At 44.2% G+C, this 18,581-nt stretch overlaps 1 protein-coding gene across 1 annotated transcript in view; it reads right to left on the minus strand.

Annotated features, from left to right (window-relative positions):
* LOC139916841 (FERM and PDZ domain-containing protein 4-like) overlaps nt 1–18,581 on the minus strand; it is a 30,810-nt gene continuing 12,229 nt past the window's right edge. The window contains exons 4-16 of the mRNA XM_071905852.2: nt 18,454–18,556; nt 17,287–17,332; nt 16,031–16,135; nt 15,624–15,731; nt 12,536–12,667; nt 10,965–11,084; nt 10,279–10,415; nt 9,376–9,502; nt 7,337–7,426; nt 7,017–7,199; nt 6,690–6,828; nt 3,904–4,926; nt 1–3,356 (exon numbers count right to left, since the gene is read on the minus strand). Coding sequence (XP_071761953.2) covers nt 1–3,356; nt 3,904–4,926; nt 6,690–6,828; nt 7,017–7,199; nt 7,337–7,426; nt 9,376–9,502; nt 10,279–10,415; nt 10,965–11,084; nt 12,536–12,667; nt 15,624–15,731; nt 16,031–16,135; nt 17,287–17,332; nt 18,454–18,556 — 5,669 coding nt within the window. The remainder of the gene's footprint in view (nt 3,357–3,903; nt 4,927–6,689; nt 6,829–7,016; nt 7,200–7,336; nt 7,427–9,375; nt 9,503–10,278; nt 10,416–10,964; nt 11,085–12,535; nt 12,668–15,623; nt 15,732–16,030; nt 16,136–17,286; nt 17,333–18,453; nt 18,557–18,581) is intronic.

The raw sequence follows: 18,581 nt of genomic DNA on the forward strand, positions 1-18,581 counted from the left end.
CTACTTGCTAAGCAGCGTTTTAAGGGAGCGGGTGAGTGCGTTAGCGATGGCCGACATGGTGCTGGAGTGGCGGACCAGGGCTTTCACGCTGTGCTCTCCTGGTGCTCCCACGGTGGCCGCCTCAGCTGCTTTGAGCAGACAGATATAGTTCATCACGACCTCGTCGACCTTGGCCACCACCTCTCTCTGTTGGTGTGCGGCTGAGGCTCCGAGCCCCCGAACCAGACACATACAAGCTTCGCAGAGACAGCACAGCACCTGGAAGCTACAGGTTACGGCTAGCAGCATCTCTTCAGGACTACCGTGGGCCTGTGCCATCCTCCGGCATGCCCGGCCTAATTCTTTCGACTCAATAGAGAGGAGCTGCTTGTACTGGGGTAGGTCCTGGATCTGAGGCATCTGGACCCCGCGATCCCTGCGACCTACGCTGGATCGCACCAGTGCAATGAGCTCACTGGCGTCACGGCGGACATCTCCGAAGCCGGCGGGGAAGACGTACATGCGGTCCTTGAGCGCGTTGATGCGTGCCAGACGGTCACTGAAGCTCATGTTGTTGAGGACCTCTCCGTACAGCTGGTCCCCGACTGAATCCACTGCCGCACCACAGGGCAACACCGCTGATGCTGCGCCACCTTCAGTATCGATATCACTCCCGCCACGGCTCCGCCTGGGCCTCTCCCACTCAATCTCATCCTCTTCACCCTCACTCTTCCTCTTAAAGAAACAGTAGCTAAAAGGCCCGTTGCATCTCCAAGGACTGGTGTCCAGTTTTTGAGAGCCCTTCAAGTGTTTACTGTCTTTCTGCAGAGGAAACGCCACAGACGCCCTTCTACTGTCTCCCCTGCTGCCTGTGGACCAGCATGTGGTGTGGGAGGACACAGACCCCTGGGAGTAGCTCTTGGAGAGCCGCTTCCTCGTTGGCCTCCGTTGCACTTTGGTCTCACCTTGTTGGGCCGCAGATGGTGACAAGGGCTGCTGGCTTCGGCTTCGGCAGGGCTTGTCAAACAGAACCTCCACACTACCAGAACCAGCAGTCACGTTGCTGGAGCTCCGCCTGAGTTCCCGGCCCCGCTGGAGGCTGTTGCTGAAGGGATCTGTCTGTGGCAGAGTTGGGGTGACCGCCTGAATGTGGTTCTGATTCTGCCGGTACTGGATGGAATGGATGGAATCCTGTTTCGGCAGGGTACTTGAGTTGCCGAAGCTGGTGTTGCCTTGCACTGATAGAGACAACGGAGGTGGAGGTGGTGGAGGAGGAGGTGGAGGAGGTGGAGATTGCAGGTTGGGGGTTGGAGACGTGATGCAAGCTCTATGGCCAGTGGACGCCTGCCTGGTAAAAGCTGAAGGGTGGTCTCCCCTTCCCAGCGAGATGGTGTTGAGTTCCGCTCGTTGGCCGGCTAAACTGGGGGCAGCAGAGAAACAGAGAGAATCATTAGGGCGAGGATGAGGAGACTGGCGGACTGCATGCTTTGGCCTCAGGTCAGACTTCAACCAGTCCTCTGTGCTGCCACTGGTCTGGCTTTTCGACCGAGGTGGGGGACGGTTGGCGGTACCCCCGCCCTCACGGTTGACACTGCTCTCTCTCTTACACAGCAACAGGAAGCGCTCTGGGTCCATGATAAGCTCACTCTCCAGGCCAGAAAAGGAGCTCCTCCTCTCAGTGCCAGGCGGCCTCACCTCTAGACTGTCGTTTGGTCTCTGAGCATGCAAATCAGGACTCCTCTTGAGTTTGGCAGGAAGCGTGGCTGAGTGATATGGCCGGGGGTTTTTATTTGCCAGCAGCAAGGTGGCCGTATTGGGGTTGACTAAATTGGGGCTTAGGAAGGGGGATGACATGGAGGAAGGCATGCAGGGGCACCGGCCAATGGTGTTCCCCCTATTCTTAACCATCTCCACCAGCTGGGGGTTGCTAGTGATGTAGCGCCTGCTGTCCTTTTTTACTGCCCCTCCCATGCCTGCACTGTGCAGCTTCCCTCCCTGATGCATCTGACTGACTGTCAGGTAGTTAATCAGCTGCCTATAGGCCTCACTGCCTTCCTTCTGGTTCAGTCCCCTCAAACAGGCCTGTTGCTTAGCATGCAGATCATTGTGGAGCCTCCTGGTTGCTGTACCTGTGGTTTCTTTATGCTTAGATGGTGTAGTGGAGGAGGGGCGGCCGGGTTCAGCCCCAACAGCAGGAGGGTGGATGTTGGGCAGCATCTTCCGTAGGAGCGCTGGGTCTGCGTGCGGATGGAGGTCTTTACCCTGAACGTTGTGGCCAGGGATGCTGTGGGGGATTCCAGGCTTGTTATCTTCGTAGTTGAGCACCCTGAGCAGTGAGGAGGAGGAGCTGGAAAGCGGGTGCCGTTGGAGATGATGGTGTTTTGACTCAACTGTGCCAGGGCCAAGTGGTGAGTCAGTTGGGGTGGCACAGGCGCTACTGTTCGTGCTGCCACCAGCGTCCAGCGATGAGCACAGAGAACCCTGTAGTGAACTTTGGGCTTCTCCTTGTAAACTTGAAATCCTTTTTGCTAGATGATATTCACACAGCCGAGCCACGCTCTGCTGCCTCGAAATAGGCTGATGGTCACTTTGTATGTCTGACCCCTGGTCTGACCCCCCTGATCGGGGTTTTTTGGTTGGGGACAGCAATGATGCCACCACCAGGTGTTCATCTTGCTCAACAGCAGAAGCTCCATTATCTGCGGCGCCCTCCCCCAACTCGCCAACTTCTAACAGATGGTCAGAGGTAGAGGAGGGAGGGCGAGGGATACTGTGGTGACCTCGGGGCAGACTGTTCACCCCAAGGCCCTCAGCTACAGAATTCTCTGCCAAAAGAGAATTCTGTCTTCTTTGACTTTCCCCTCGCTCGCAGAATGAAGTGCGCTGTTCCATGTCAAGATGGCCGCTGCTGCCGCCACTCCCACCCCGGTGTCCTTCTCTTGTACTGAAGGTGTTATACTTCCCATTGGAGTCCGCAGACTTTTTATGATGTTTGCCTCCGGGAGCGGTGGAGCTGGGGCGCTGGACAGTGGAGAAGAGGTTAGTCTGGGACCTCACCTCTATGCTATCTGGCCCTGATGACGTAGGGTCCAACTGGGGGCTCCGTCTTGGAGGTACCGCTGGAGGCTGAAGGTGTCGCGAAGGACTACGGGGTTTCTTCTGCACAGTTCCTCCTGTACTGGGTGAGACAGGGAATTCTGTTTTCTCCTCAAGTAAAGGTTGGTACCCTTCCCTTGTGGCCACCAGAAGACGCATGTGGCTCTCGTTGAGCCTGTGAGCAGCAGCCAGTTCAGACACTTCAGTCATCTCGGACGAGTTGGTCTCATTGCCTGAATCTGAGGAGGACTCAGCACTGAAGTCACGAGATATCAAAACACCTAGAAGATAAGAGATAAAAAGTTAAAAAGTTGATTGCTGTAAAAAGTGTACATGAAAAAGGCTTTGAAGCTGGACTTGATATCTAAATTGAAATAGATACTGCTTCTTAATTTGATATGTACCAAAACAGAAACCACAAAAGAACATGGCAGCCAGACCATACAAAACACAACACAGTACAACACAGCACAATGCAACAACACAACACAACATAACAGCACTGAATACATTTTACATTAATGAGCGGGGGGAATAGAACAGTGGTATAACAACTCGGGATCAAATGAGTAGGGGGTTATAATCCAATAATTTTTAGCTTTATATGGCTTTATGTAGCTTTAAATGAACACAAATGAAATCCTGTTTTTTATTTGTCTAAATCATATGAAATGTGTTTTTAAAAGATTCAAACACCCTGCCTACATTGGGAGGACAGGGGCACAGATTTTATCTGGGAGAAACCACTGGTAAAGAATACATGTAAATGCTGTTGGTCAAACAACACTCATATGCATCATGTGGTGCTTGCATTAGTATGCAACAGACCTGGATTGTTACCGTGGGGCTGCGGCCGGGGAGGCCTCTGTTCAGAGACAGACAGAGCCTCCAGCGCCTGCAGAGTGTTGACCACTGCATTATCCAGCCTCCTCTCGCCTCCCCTGCTACCTTCCCCTTCCTCGTGTGTTGGTACGGCATCAATTAACGACACCGGGATATCATCATTGTCCCGCGTGCTTAATGGCCTTCCCTCGGGTGCCGTGTCCTCATCTGAGCTGTCCCGAAAGCCCGGCGGTGGAGCGGCGATTGCAAGGTTGAGCGTCTGCAACAGAGTGTCATCATCATCATCATCAAGGCCGTCGTCTCCCTCCGGGGGAGGCAGTGACGTCAGGTCGATGATATCATCGGTAGAACCAGAAAGTGTGAGGAAGGTGGCCTTGCTGGCAGCGGTGGCTAGCACTCCTCCCTGGTTACCATGGTTACCACTGTTTCCGTTGCCACCACCTCTCTCGTCGCCCACTGGTGTCCCCCCAGTGGAGTCTTCCTCATCGTCCTCATCCTCTGCGTCGTCCGTCGTGTCAGCGTAACACAGGTCTCTTAGCAGTGGCTCTTCACCACACTCCTCGCCGCCAATGTTACTGTAGACATGCGGGCGACCGCTGTACTGGAACGCCACCCCGTCTTGTGGCCGAAAGTCCATGTTGTTGTGCAAGTAGGGAGGTCTGTGCTCGGGTACATCGGGGCTCTCCAACAGTCTTTCGTAGCCTAAGTTCTTAGGGTGGTTCAGAGGTGGGTCCCCCCCAAAAATGAACGACACTTTGGCGCTCCGAGGCGAGTCCTGAGGTTTGTGTCTGGTGGAGGGGGGAGGAGGAGGGGGTAAAGGACTTCTCCTCGCCCCGAGGTCTCTGTCAGGGTGTTGGGGTTCATGGAAGTAAGGGGAGATGCTGTTTTCTCTCTGCCCGTTGTCCGAATAGTGAGAGTCCCTGTTGTAGACTTCTCCCTGGCTGGGTGACGGCTCCTCGCTGTCCCCCAGAGACGTGCTGTATGGCCACTCCAGGACACGATCCTGACCTGAAGACAGCAGGAGAGGAAGTTTTATTTATATTACTGTATGTGTTTTATATCCTATGGCAATGACAATTCAAAGGAAGGGCCTACTATTCACTAGGCATTTGAGTGCTCTAGTTCAGGATATTCTAAGTTTTACGATGCACTGCAAAAATATCCCACTTCAGTCATTTAATCTAGTCTTGAGTCTAGAGAAAATTTTATTTTTCTTAAAACAAGTAAAAAAAGCTGCCAATTCCACTTGTTTCCAATGCAAATCAACTTCTTTCAAGAGTGTTATTTGGAGTGATCTGCCTTATTTGCCTTGTTTCAAGATATTGAAAGGAGGATCAAGATACTGACATTTGTGTCTAAAACAAAATCCTGAAACAAGTGAAACTGTAGGAAAAGACTGGAATGTTCTCACCCAATTAGCAGAATATTTCACTTGTTTTAGGAAAAAGATTTTAAGACTGGTCACTTTTTGCAGTGTGGTAAAATGATGGCAAATGAACCAACTACAAACACAGCATAGCTGACAACAGCTTTTGATGTTTCATTATGTATTAAGAATAAAATGATTATACAGTTGTTTTGGTGTATTTCCACTCACTGCATGTAGTATGATATAGTGTAGTATGAGTTCTCAGACAAAGACTTAATAGATAATTATTTGATGCATGAAATACTCTATTTTTGATTATTTTATGCTATTTAATATTTATTCTTGCCAGATCATCTGCCCTTCAGACATAATTTTATTAAACTGAAATGAAGAGTGAGCAACAGCAGCAAATAATGCAAGATATTCTTGGAAAGACTAAGAGCAATTAAGAGCAAACACTAAAAGGAAATGAACAAATGGTTTAATTTCAATGAGTAGCCATTTAAAAATGCATTACATGAGATTGCATAAGAACTTTGCAAGGTGTCTGCTTATCTATGTAAGGTATCTGCATGTTTTAAATCTGCAGTGATATATTAATGGCCAAGAGGTGGGGCAGCTGGACAGTTTTAAGTTCCTGGGAACAACAATCTCCTCTCTGAAATGGGAGGCCAACTTTATCTGCATAATCAAGAAAGCACACCAGATACATTTCTTTTTAAGATAACTAAGGAAGTTTGGAGTGTCGAGAGTGGGGATGCTTCAGTTTTACAGACTCACCTTCTCAATAACAGTCTGGCACAGCAACTCTACTGCTCAACTCAGCGAAAAGGACTGCAAATTTTATATGACCCCACACACCCAGCCAACCCCCTTCCTGAACCCTTCCACTCAGGGAAAAGACTCAAGAGTATTAACACCAGAACATCTAGTTTTAGAAACAGTACATACCCTGAAACAGTCTGAATTTTAAATGCACTTTACTACACAAGACACAAGTCTGTGCAATAGAGTTAGTTTCTTCAAATGTACCTGGCACTTTTAAATTTATTTATTTTTATTTTTGAATTTTCAAGTTGTTAATGCACTTCATGCACTTGAGTGTATGCACCTTTCCATTCTATATTGTGGGATACTGAAGGAGTGGAATGATAGTTTTATGTTACCTGTGATTGATGTCTTGTCTTTTTTGTGTATGATGTTCTGTGAGCGCACTAGACAAATTCCTAACAACTGCAAGTTAATGTGGCAATAAAGCATTGAACTTGCATTTTAGTATAATTGAATGGTGTCAGTGGTCTTGACTTGTTTTTTCATGAATATCGTTCTGTCTTGACACATACACACGTGCACACAACACAAACACCCACACACACACTCTCCATTGTTAATAGTAACCCACCAGCCTCGTCCCCTCCAGTGCTGTTGCAGTGGGCCATGCTGAAGATAGACCTCCTTGAGTCCACTAGGAGGCGATAGTAGCCTGCTGTTAGACAGGCCAGGTTCATTGCATCACTGGACTCCATGATCAGCGTGATGGGCTACTCAAGAAGGAAAGGAGGGAGGGAAGGAAGGAAGGAGGGAGGGAAAGAAAGAAAGAAAGAAAGAAAGAAAGAAAAATAAAGAATGATGGCATAATTTGTATGGGACATAATACTGTTTGGTTGCAATGCTGAACTGCACTCTTGAGATTGGTCGGTGTGTTTTTTCCAGACAGCGCTGTGCTCACCCTGACATCCAGGACGTGCAGCTCCAGTCGTACGTTGGTCTCGTCCTCAGTGAGGATCTCGATGCGGTTGACGTGGCTGAAGTCGGCCAGCAGGGCCACTAGGTTGGTGCGGGCGTTGATCACATGACTGATGCCGTAACGCGGGCCCACCAACAGCATCACCTCTGTCTGTTTCTCGCCTTGCTACAGGTGTGTGTGTGAGAGAGAGAAAGTCATCCAAAAACAGCCTTTTCAGACTTTTGCCTTGTCCTCACAAGAGATCTTAGCAGTAAGTTCATAGTCAAACTTATACAAGTCATTTCCAAAACTGATGTGCTTACCAACAGTATTGATTTGAACTCTCTCCCTCCGTAGAGTCTGAGTTCACTGAGGTATCTCAGGTAATGCACCTTGGCCTGCAAAGCAGTCAACTGCAGAGAGAAATGAAACGCATTTGTAAGACATCCAAAACTAAATCACATCAACATGTAGAAGCATTTGACTTCTAAAGTCAGGATTTAAAGCATAACTCCAGCCATGTTTGACCTGGACCAATTTTCACTTCATATTCCATCATACCAATCGATTCTGACCAAAATCTCATGAATTGCTTCACTATAGAGCTACTTCTGTCTTGAATGTCATTAGGATAATCAACCTCCCATTGAATCGGACCACAAGATCTCCAGAAGGCACAACAGTAAGTTGTAGCATCCCATATCTAACTGTCTCTATACCCAATTCTCAATACTGATCAGAACTATACACAACACAGCTACACTCCCTAGACATTGTACCTACTCTTTGGATTATACTGAATCCACAATCTCATTCCAGTAATATCTCATCTCACCATCAGTTTCAGTAACAATAGGCTAATGGGACGGCTGACCCTGCTGACTGGAAACAGACGTTTTCATTAAAAAATAATTTAGTTTTATATAAAATCTTTGCCTCAATCTTTCCACGAAAAAAACGGAATGAGTCTGAGCAGCTTCTTTGATGTAGGCTGAGCGAGAACTTGGAGGCTGTAATGAGGAGGCACCGACTTTCTGAATTGAGCGATTGCATTTCAGTTAGTTGATATTGCTTGGCTGTATTTCTCTCTAATGAATAGGCTGGATATCAGCTGTCAGTCTTTGAATACAAATTATTTGCCAACTCATCACACTGCTCAGGCTTGAAGGGAAGAGATCGATCAGAAATGCCAACAATCATCAGATTGTCTGTCATGATAAATGTGTTCCCATAGCCCATTATGTTATCTATGTATATTTTATCACATGTCAGACCCCCAGTCACTCTAACTGGCAAAGCTGTCCATCTCCACCGCCTAAAAATGTTTCATCTGTCTATTCCCATGTATTTTTCCAAGTGATGTAGTGGTAAATAAAAAGGTGAAACTACGCTCTCCAGTTGGTGATCATTATGGCATCAACGGCATCACAGCTACCAATGTAAACACAGATTAATTATATTTTCAGAAAAGCAATACAATTGTTTCCTTAAAAGACCATTTACTCATATAACTTAGGTCAGTGTGATACTACTTACTATGATGTTTACCTCATAAAGATTTATTTATGTCAGCCTATAAAGGTGGGTAAACTTTAACCCTCCACTGATTATCAGTGGAGACCATTTACTCATATAACTTAGGTCAGTGTGATACTACTTACTATGATGTTTACCTCATAAAGATTTATTTATGTCAGCCTATAAAGGTGGGTAAACTTTAACCCTCCACTGATTACTAGCTACAGCACCAATGGTATTGCAGCAATAGGTGGGACACACAGCAATGCGACTTAGTAATTGGGTGCTGATGGCTGATGTCGCCCAAAAGTTCAGCTGCAGTCAATTTTTCATTGTTGCATACTGAAGTGTTGGGTTCTTGCTTCTATCAATGACTCTGAGACAGCATGGCTTTTCTTCTTACAAGAAATTATTTTATTTTCTGTCATCATCTTTGGTCACTTTGGTCAGGACCAGTGGCTGCTTGCACTGTGAAACAATTTCATAAAGAGCTAGTTCAGCTGGAGCTGGACCAGCAGTCCTAGTTCGGGACATGTTGTGTGTGTGAATGTGAATATATTCTATTCTGCCCACAGATTGGACACTGCATATTGCTCGTTACTCGCATTAGCATTCGAGGTGTAGCTCGGCAAAGGGTCTTGGGTTGACAAGGGTGAGAAACTTTACAAGGTTGAGCTTGGCAGCGATGCTATTTTAGGATATTGCATCATAGAGAGAGAGAGAGAGAGAGAGAGAGAGAGAGAGAGACAGAGAGAGAGAGAGAGATAATGTGTGTGTGTGTGTGTGTGTGTATGTGGAAGGAGTTTATTAACAAGGGCAAAGAAAGACAATGAGTGCTGGTTACTTTTTTCCCCGGAGGCACGAGGTTCTGGTTGGTTTTGAGGATGTGCGTCAGAGCCTTCTTTATGTTTTTCTCCTTCATGCTGGACAGCACCGCGGGGGGCAGGAACAGAGGCAGACCCCACTCCTTTCTGCGGAGAGGAGACACATTTCGGGGATAAAGTCACCCTCGGAGAAGTACTTCCACCAGACCCGGGTCAAAGACTCGCAATCAATTTGAAGCATTTGGGTGGGGTTTGGTCTCAGTTAAGCTGCTGGTAATGGAAATGTACGCAGAATTGACTTTCAGGAGGAGACGTCTCCCTCGGGAACGTGCTTCTCCACAGTGATTCCTGATAACATAATGTCCTTATGTTAAATCTCACAATTTTGGCTTGCAAATATGTCTTTATCCTATGCTGCACTGTGCATTTTAGCAGCAGCTTTGTTTCTAATACTATTCAGACTGTCTTTTGTTACCTTTACTTTCCTAGCAAAGGTTTGCTGAGCCTGCTGTTTTTCAGCAACTACCTTCTTCTCGTTGATACAGTTAAACACATTCATACCTGCATGGGATCTGCCTACTGAGACCACTTCTTTCTTTCTATTGGCCCTGAGCAGCTCCACTACAGCAGTAGTATATTCACAACAGGTCTTCAAACTCTAGGTTACCACTGTCTAAGCGTTGTTGTAATACAGTCTGTTTATGCAAGGAGGGGAAAATAGGACAATAATCACATCTATCCTAGGACAAACTTTCCTACCTCGACCCTTCAAACTTTGCAAAGTCAGTCTACCCTTCATTATTGATAGAGCAGCTCCGAGCGCTACATCGGTTTAACATTACAGATAATGTTAGCAGAGTCAGAAACGCACACATACCCAGACACTCACACGTACTCACACTCAAACACACACACAAACTTACTGGATGTATTTGAGCGAGACCTTCTGGCTCTGTCTGGTTGTCATGGTGAGGATGTACATCTGCAGCGCGGCCAATCGGAGTGCGGCGTCGTACTTCAGCTCCGGGCCGAACCGCTCCAACACCACATCGTTACAACTCTACGGAGACCAGGAAGGATAGTCTCGTAAGAACCCCCATGTCAATTTGACCATGCCAACTGCATTTCATCTGTCCATGGGGCAATTCAAGAAGCAGTGCTTCCCTGCTGAGTTGAAATAAGTTGCTCTCAACCTTTTTGGCTTGAGATTAATTCAAACCGGACTTGCTAGAGCAAAATGGTGAACTCTGACAACAAAGGGTTAGATTTCCTCCTCTCAGACTATTGACTAATTATTGTAGGAAGCCTACGGGTATGCAATATTCATAATTTTAGAGGAAGTAATTTATATAAGCATGATAATTTATTTGTAAATGAGTAAATGTTTTTCACTGTAAGGATACAGTCTCTATCCTTTTATGCCATTTTGTCCACCACCAAAAATCATTTGACAATCATCTGGTGGGTCCGACTCCCCCCCCCCAGGGTTGAGACCCACTGAATAATTGTATTTATTTATTGATTCAGGATCCTGTTTCATGATAGTCGTCAAGCTACAGTCTGCAGTAAAAGTTAGTTTGAAGCCTGTGCTAGCAGCACTGCTGCTCACCTGTACGTAGAGGTATTCAAACGCCACAGCGTCTCTCCGGAGCAGCTCCACCGGGTCCCTGGGCACAAAGCTGATTCTAAAGAAACACTTCATCTTGTCAGAGCCGGGCCTCTGGGTCACCTGGAGTCACACAGGAGGGAGACAGAGACAGAGAGAGAAATATATATAGAGAGAAAGGCAGTCAAGAAAGTCAACAAAATGATGCTCTAAGAAAAAAGAAGAAAATATTTGATATCCACAAGAACTAGCAGTAGTAGTAGGAGTAGTGGCAGTAGTATTAGTAGTAGTAGAAGGACTGATGGTAGTAGTAGTAGTAGTAGTAGTAGTAGTAAAATGACAAATAGTAGTAGTAGTAGTAGCAGTAGTATTAGCAGTAATAGTAGTGGGAATAGTAGTAGTAGTAGTTGTAGCAACAGTATCAGTCATAGTAATAGGAGTAGTAGTAGTAGTAGTTGGACCAGCAGTAGTAGTAATGGTAGTAGCAGTAGTAGTAGTAGTAGTAGTGGGAGTAGTAGTAATAGTAGCAGTAGTAGTATTTGTGGGAGGAGTAGTAGTTGTAACAACAGTATCAGTAGTAGTAGTGGTAGTAGTAGTAGTGGGACCAGTAGTAGTAAGTGTAGCAGTAGTAGTAGTAATGGTAGTAGTAGTGGGAGTGGGAGTAGTAGTAGTTCAGTCAGAAACTACATACAATCGCCCACAATCACAGCATTGATTAATAATAATAAGGAAGGGAATGGGGTGGCAGAGGGAGTAAGCAGGCACACCCATTAACAGCAGTGTGTAGCAGGTAGGAACGTAGTAGAAGTAGCAGTAGTGGTAGTATGGTGGTGGTAGTAGTAGTAGTAGAGTAAGTAGTAGTAGTGGGAGTGGTAGTAATAATAGTAGTAGTAGTAGTAGAAGTATCCAAATAAGTGTCATTTTACCATTTTATAACCTAAAGGCATGATTGTGCAACGCCTCAGCAATACTCCAGAAAGAACCAACTTGTTGTTGTGGCTGTGCATATATACTGTGGCTGTGAATATATTTTTACAAAGCAGGCGTCTGTGCATCTTATTCTATTCCTCATTCAAAGCAAAACCTCAAGACCAGCATCATCTCTTAAATATTGATAATTTAACATAATATTAAATGTTTTATCAAGGGTGTTAGAAAACGTCGTTTCTTTCAAATATGCACCTGCCATTGTGCGCGCCACGTACAGAGCTTCAGATCTGAACTGTGCGGTGTGAATATTAAAATTGTCCTCTTGTGATCTCACATCCTCATTAGAATGTAGCGGGCACTGTGTATAAGTGTGTGTGAGTGTATGGGTGAGTGTGTGTGTGTGTGTGTATGGGAGTGTGTGTGGGAGGGTAGGTGTAATGTGAGCTGTCGCCCCTGCTGTGCCAGTTCTGATAAATGACACTGGGGTCTAGATGCTGCTTGAATACTGAGCAGGAATGTGTGTGTGTGTGTATAAGTTTGTGTGTGTGAGACCGAGAGGGAGATGGGAAGAGAGACAGAGAGAGAGCAAAAGAGGGAGATGGAAACAGAGAAACAGGAGGAAACAGAGAGATTTTTATTCCTACCTGAGTAAGCATCTCCTGTTCATGCAGGAGAAGCAGTCTGCTTCCAGAGCCTTCCGTCTGCTGCTCCAGCATGAGGGAGAAGTGCTCGATGCATTTGATTGACAGCTTCTCTTGGAGGGTCAGGATCACGTCCTGGAGACAAAACCAACAAAAAAGAAAATCAGAACTTCATAAGCATAGTGGCCTGCTGTAGCTCAGTGGGGATGATAGTGAGTCCCAAATATGAAAAAGTACGGTTAAAAGTCGGTATCATGTATGATCTTTGTGCAGACTGAACGCTATTTGAAGTATTTAGAGACAACTCTAACATATATATACATATACCTATATACACTACCAATGAAAAATTTGGACACACTTGATTGAATGTTCTATGTTTTTCATGATCTTAAAGCCATTTTGATCTAAAGGCTTTTGCTTAAATACTTGAAATGTGTTTCTTAGACAAATATAAATAGTGAAGTTGATCCTATGTATGAATTTCTTTCCAAAGATTTTGCCTTTCCATCAAGGCAAAGGGCGGCTACTTTAAAGATCTAAAATAGAAGAAGAAGTTTTGATTTGTTTAACACTTTTTTGGTCACTGCATAATTCCATTTGTGTTATTTCATAGTTTTGATGTCTTTACTATTATTCTAAAATGTGGAAAATAGTAAAAATAAAGAAAAATGTGCTGTGTCCAAATGTTTGACTGGTAGTGTATATGTACATACAGAGTGATTTTAACAATGTAACAGGAATAGCATGATATCAACACTGCTAGAGTAAGGGGTTTGATTCCCGCTGGGGCCACCCATACGCAATATATGCAATAAAATGGCATAAGTTATGATAATGCAAAAAAGGAGCGGAGAATCCCCCTGTAACCTTGAATATGTCGTCTATTCTGACAAGAATTTCTTCTAACAATTTACGTTACAGCTCCCTTTGCCCCAGGTGTAATTGTGTAGCAAAATTTGACATAGTAGGGTGTGTTGCTGCCAACAGGCCTGTCACTCATCTGATCACTCATTTTACACGAGGTACCGCGGAACGTGTCTTTTTCAGATACACCTCCTGGATAAACAGCTACATAGCTCCCTACAAGTATGCATCCATACAAGGGCGTAGAATTGGGTAGGGACGGTAGGGACGTGTCCCTACCAATATCAAGCAACTCTGAAATGTCCCTAGCAATTATTTTGATTGACAATAAACGTTGTTTTGTCCGTCAGTGTCTAGTCAATGTTAACAGATCGCGTTCTCTACTACGAGTCCCGCTGCATTGGTGTAGTGCATTGGTGTCCCGTGTCGGCATAGCAACGGACGCTGTAACGAAACTTTAGTATAACAGCTGTTTTAGAATGTCATTGCGTCACCCGGACCATTTTTGCAGCCCGGATAAAAATTGGTGTGACACCGCCTCCCTAACCCCCCAAAAAAATCACTGATTGGCTTTGCCATTTCTTGCTAACGTATGAAATGCTGTGGGCTGTGTACAAGAAGAGCCAAAGCTCCGCCTACCGGCGAGCATGCAAGTGAAGACTCCATCCTATTTTATATTAGTAACAGTTGTGTTTAGCCATTACAGTTAGTTTATTTAAGTACCGCGTCGCGTGCGTCAGTGACGAGTGACGACCGTAAGTAGCCTACATACTATCCATGTGTTTAGTACTTTCATAGACGTATTCATACTTGAACTGAACAGGGAGAATCTAAAAGTCCAACTAGCCATGTTCCGGTCCAAAAACACTTTCAAATCTAGTGCTGAAGTGGCTAATATCATGAGAGGAATGGCAGTTGAAGTAAGAGGCCTGTTTGATTAATTTGAAACCCTTGTTAGGCTGCTTTTAGTCATCCCAGTCTCATCAGCTGAGGCTGAAAGAAGTTTCAGTGCATTGAGGAGATTGAAAACGTGGCTCAGAACAACAATGTCACAAGTGAGATTGAACAATGCTGCTGTGTGCCACATTGATAACATTGATGTAAAACAAATATGCCAACAGTTCATCTCTGTTAATGACAGCCGTAGGCATGTGTTTGGCTCCTTCAAATAGTAGTAAGGCAGTGGACACTCAGCTGTTTGTATGTAGGGTTTGGATATAGTTTACAATATCTTATTATTATTTATTTTTTAAAAATGTAAATACATGTTTATAGATCATTGGTTTGAATAGGCAACAGTACAGTACCTGCCTTAAAACAAAATGTGCTCTTCAAAGTCCCATTCAGCTGGCAAATTTGAGTAAAGGATTCATTAATGTGCTACACCCCTGTGTCTGTGTGTCTGTTAATGAGTGTGTTGGCTACCATAACTATCTATAAATTAAGGCTCTAGATGACATGAAATGGCGGTCAGAAGTCTATCATAAATGCAAAACGCCTCAGCTTTTGTGTCCCTACCAATGTCAAAATCAAACCTATGCCCTTACATCCATAGACTCATAAACTATAGATGGTTGCAAAAGTAAGCTTGTGCCTGAAAGTTCACCAGTTTGAACCCCACACTCCATCGAAACAAGTCATTTAGTCTCGTATTGAGCCTTAAAATCGTCTTTTCCTTAAAACAACGGAAAAAATCTGTCAATACGGTGAGAGAATTTCTTGAAACAAATTGATTTCCATTGGAAACAAGTGAAATTGTCTTCACTCTTTGGCAGGTTTTTTTCACTTATTTTAAGAAAAAACAGTATTTTACAACCCAATATTAAACTAAATTACATGTTAAATAACTTGTTCATCGCAGTGCAGCTGAGAAATATTTGGGCATGGGAAGTGAACAAGCTCTCCTGCTCCATAAACAACAGAGCGGGAGCCACCCAGTGGATTACTGTGGTTGTACTGGGCCGCTCCCAGCTGTAAATGTGCCCAGAATGTTCACAACACTGCTGTGAATAAGAATATCTTCCTCGCCAACTTGCCTGAAAGTGATACTGAATTTCAAGGTTTAGTGTGTTTGCAGCAAGACACATTCATTCGCTCCCTAAATTAATTTCTCCCTTTGTAATTATAGGTGCAGCGGAGGCTTCTAATTTTGTAGGAAGTGTCAAGTGTGCCTTAAGGGGGGTGAAACGCGCGTGCACACACACACACACACACACACACACACCTTGATAGAGGTACTGCTGTCGAAGCGAAAAGACTTGGTCTGCCCGTTCTCCAGGTAGACCTTCAGGACATTTGGCATGAACAGCAGAGAATTGTCCTTCACCGAGTTCTGCAGAGGAGAAATAAGATCAGACCTTCTCTTCATTCTGAGCGTTTATATTCATTTTCATGCAGTACCAGATGGGTGAGGTTAAACACATAAGGGCAGTAGCAGGTAAACTGTCAATCACAGTAAATTATACTTGACTAACACTTTTCTGTGATTGTCTTGGCTCTCTGACACCCGTTGCATTGTCCTATGTGGCAAATGGCAACCATCTGGCGTTTGCTATATAGGTCAATACATAAGCGTGTGTGTGTGTGTGTGTGTGTGTGTGTGTGTGTGTGAGAGAGAGAGAGAGAACTTACTGGAACCTGGCCGTTGATAATGACCTCCTCTGCAAAGCGCACTTTGACCGGATTGGACTTGAGCTTGGCTTTTTTGGCTGCACTGATGAACGCTGATTTAGGGGACTAAGAGGCAACCGTCCAGAGAGAGAGAGAGAGAGAGAGAGAGAGATGGAGGGAGAGAGAGGAAGAAAGAGATAAAGAGAGGCAGGGAGGGGAGAGATAGAGGGAGAGAGAGAGAGACAGTAAGAGAGAGATAAAGAGAAGCATAAACACACAAACAAAAATAAAGAAAAAGACAGTTAAGAGAGGGTTACAGTACATTACAAACATTTGTGGCTTAAAAGAGCTACGTGTAGCAGTTTAACATCAATAAATCATTACCACATTAATTCTGAGACATTAGTATAATTACTGTAAACAAACAAGACCATTGCTGAGAAGACTGGCAGCCTCTACCGGACTCCACACTGCATTTTTTACCATCAGGTCGGATTTGGCAGGAAATCTGCTGGATTGTTTTACGGCACAAATGAAGCGAAAGCTTTCAGAGTTTCTCTCCGTGGCAGATGATGGACAGAGTGAAAGGCTCACTTCCAAAATAACATCCAGCATGTTTATCCTCTTCAGCAAAGCCAAAGAGAAAACCTTTTATCGAACAAGCAACATTCTCTTGGTGACAGGGAGCAACAGGGTTTATGGGAAATGTGGTCTTTACTTTGAGAAACACTAACAATAGCACTGGCATGAGAAAGAGGCTACCAATCAACTCCACCATGGTCTCATTTTTTACAGTGATTATACCAAGGTATCACAATTCATCTGACAATGATATATTAATGTTTAACAATGCTATATGCAGCACCGTTAAATATACAAACACCATGCATGAATGGTAAAAATTTTAGTGTTATGTACAGAAGACCCAGATAAAGAAGGCAAAGGAGCCAAATGTAACGGATACAAAACATTCTATTTAGGGCATATAAATAGAGCAACAAATCACATATACACAGTAAATACTGTAACTACTGCAAACATGGGTCGCATTGCAATTTCAAATAGTTTTCAGCGTTTGTATTCATCTTCCTGGAGCAGAATAAAAGTGCCATAAAATATGGACTTTCAATTGAGCACATTTTTCTGCTAATGATAATTTATCTGGCATGATCCAATTTGTCCTGATGCAGTAAACCCCATCTGGTGCTCCAAGTGCATTAAAACAAAAAAACTTGGTTATTTGCGGCTACAGTTTAACCCAGAGCCGATCTACTCACAGGATACGGTTGGACAACAGTCAACATGATGGATTCTTTGCAGCTCCTGGAGCGAGAAGACAACAAATCACACAGTCAACAAAGTCAGCAAAAAACAACAATCACAGTGAACAATGGCAGATAAACAACAGGAACTTGATTAGCTTGGATGAAATGGAATGAGATGCCCCCGGCAATCACAACTCGTAAGCGCACGGAATTGCAGACACACACACACACACACACACACACACGTGTGCGCGCACAGACACTCACACCTTATTATTCATTTAAAAATCATGTGACAGCGCTTCCTGTGGACCGAAACGTCATTTCAGTATAATTTTTGCAGTGTGCACTGAAACAGTAAACAGCTTATAATTTTATTCTGTTATTCTGAATATTACTCCATTTGTTTGTTGCATAGAACTCTATTAATTATGCATGATGCAGACAAATCTGGGTGGAAAGCATTACTAATATGCAATGAAAATACTCAAACAGGTCACAGTTGAGCAATATTTGTTAGGCGTGTTCTGTTTATTAAAAAACTCGCTTTTCACATAGCCCTCTATGTTTTACACAAAGACAAATTAAAAGACAAAGAAACAATAAATTATAATCTAATTGATAAAACATCACATTATTTCTTCAGGCCAAAGTTCTGCGACCGTTTTGGACAACAGGTGACTGATGTTCATTGTTCAACAGTTTTGTGAAAATATTGATCAGATGATAACTTTGACCATGTTTCATAATATTTTTTTCTTAGCTGGCAGTGATTGTTTCTGCTACAACCAGTGATCAATCTCCCATTTCAAATGTTTCAAAATGGTTGCAGATATTATTAATGACACAGCTCAAAGTTACAGCCTGTAGACTGGAATAAAAAGTTGATTTATCTTTATGTTCTACAGATTTTTGAAGTCATCACATAATGTTACCTTACCTTGATACATGAGTCTGAAACTCAAACTCACCAAATAATGATAAAGCCTTTATGCTCAATAATGACTTATTAGATTAGAAATAAGAAGACTTTTCTAGCATAAGATTCCCAGTTTTTGTATTTTAAGTAAAACCCACCTGCTGATTTGATTCAATTGAGGGATTTGAAACCGAGACTGGAGTAATAGATTCAAATTTGTTGCTGATAGATTATAACGTCCCCGAGGTTTTAGTTTGTACCTGACGAGGTCGATGACTCGTTCTCTAGGAGCCGAACTGACAGCCTCATCATTGATCATGATGATCTCATCACCTGGGATCAGCTTCCCCTCTGATGGACCGCCTGCACACACACACACACACACACA

The sequence above is a fragment of the Centroberyx gerrardi genome, chromosome 21 (assembly GCF_048128805.1).
Source record: "Centroberyx gerrardi isolate f3 chromosome 21, fCenGer3.hap1.cur.20231027, whole genome shotgun sequence".
Classification (NCBI taxonomy): Eukaryota; Metazoa; Chordata; class Actinopteri; order Beryciformes; family Berycidae; genus Centroberyx; species Centroberyx gerrardi.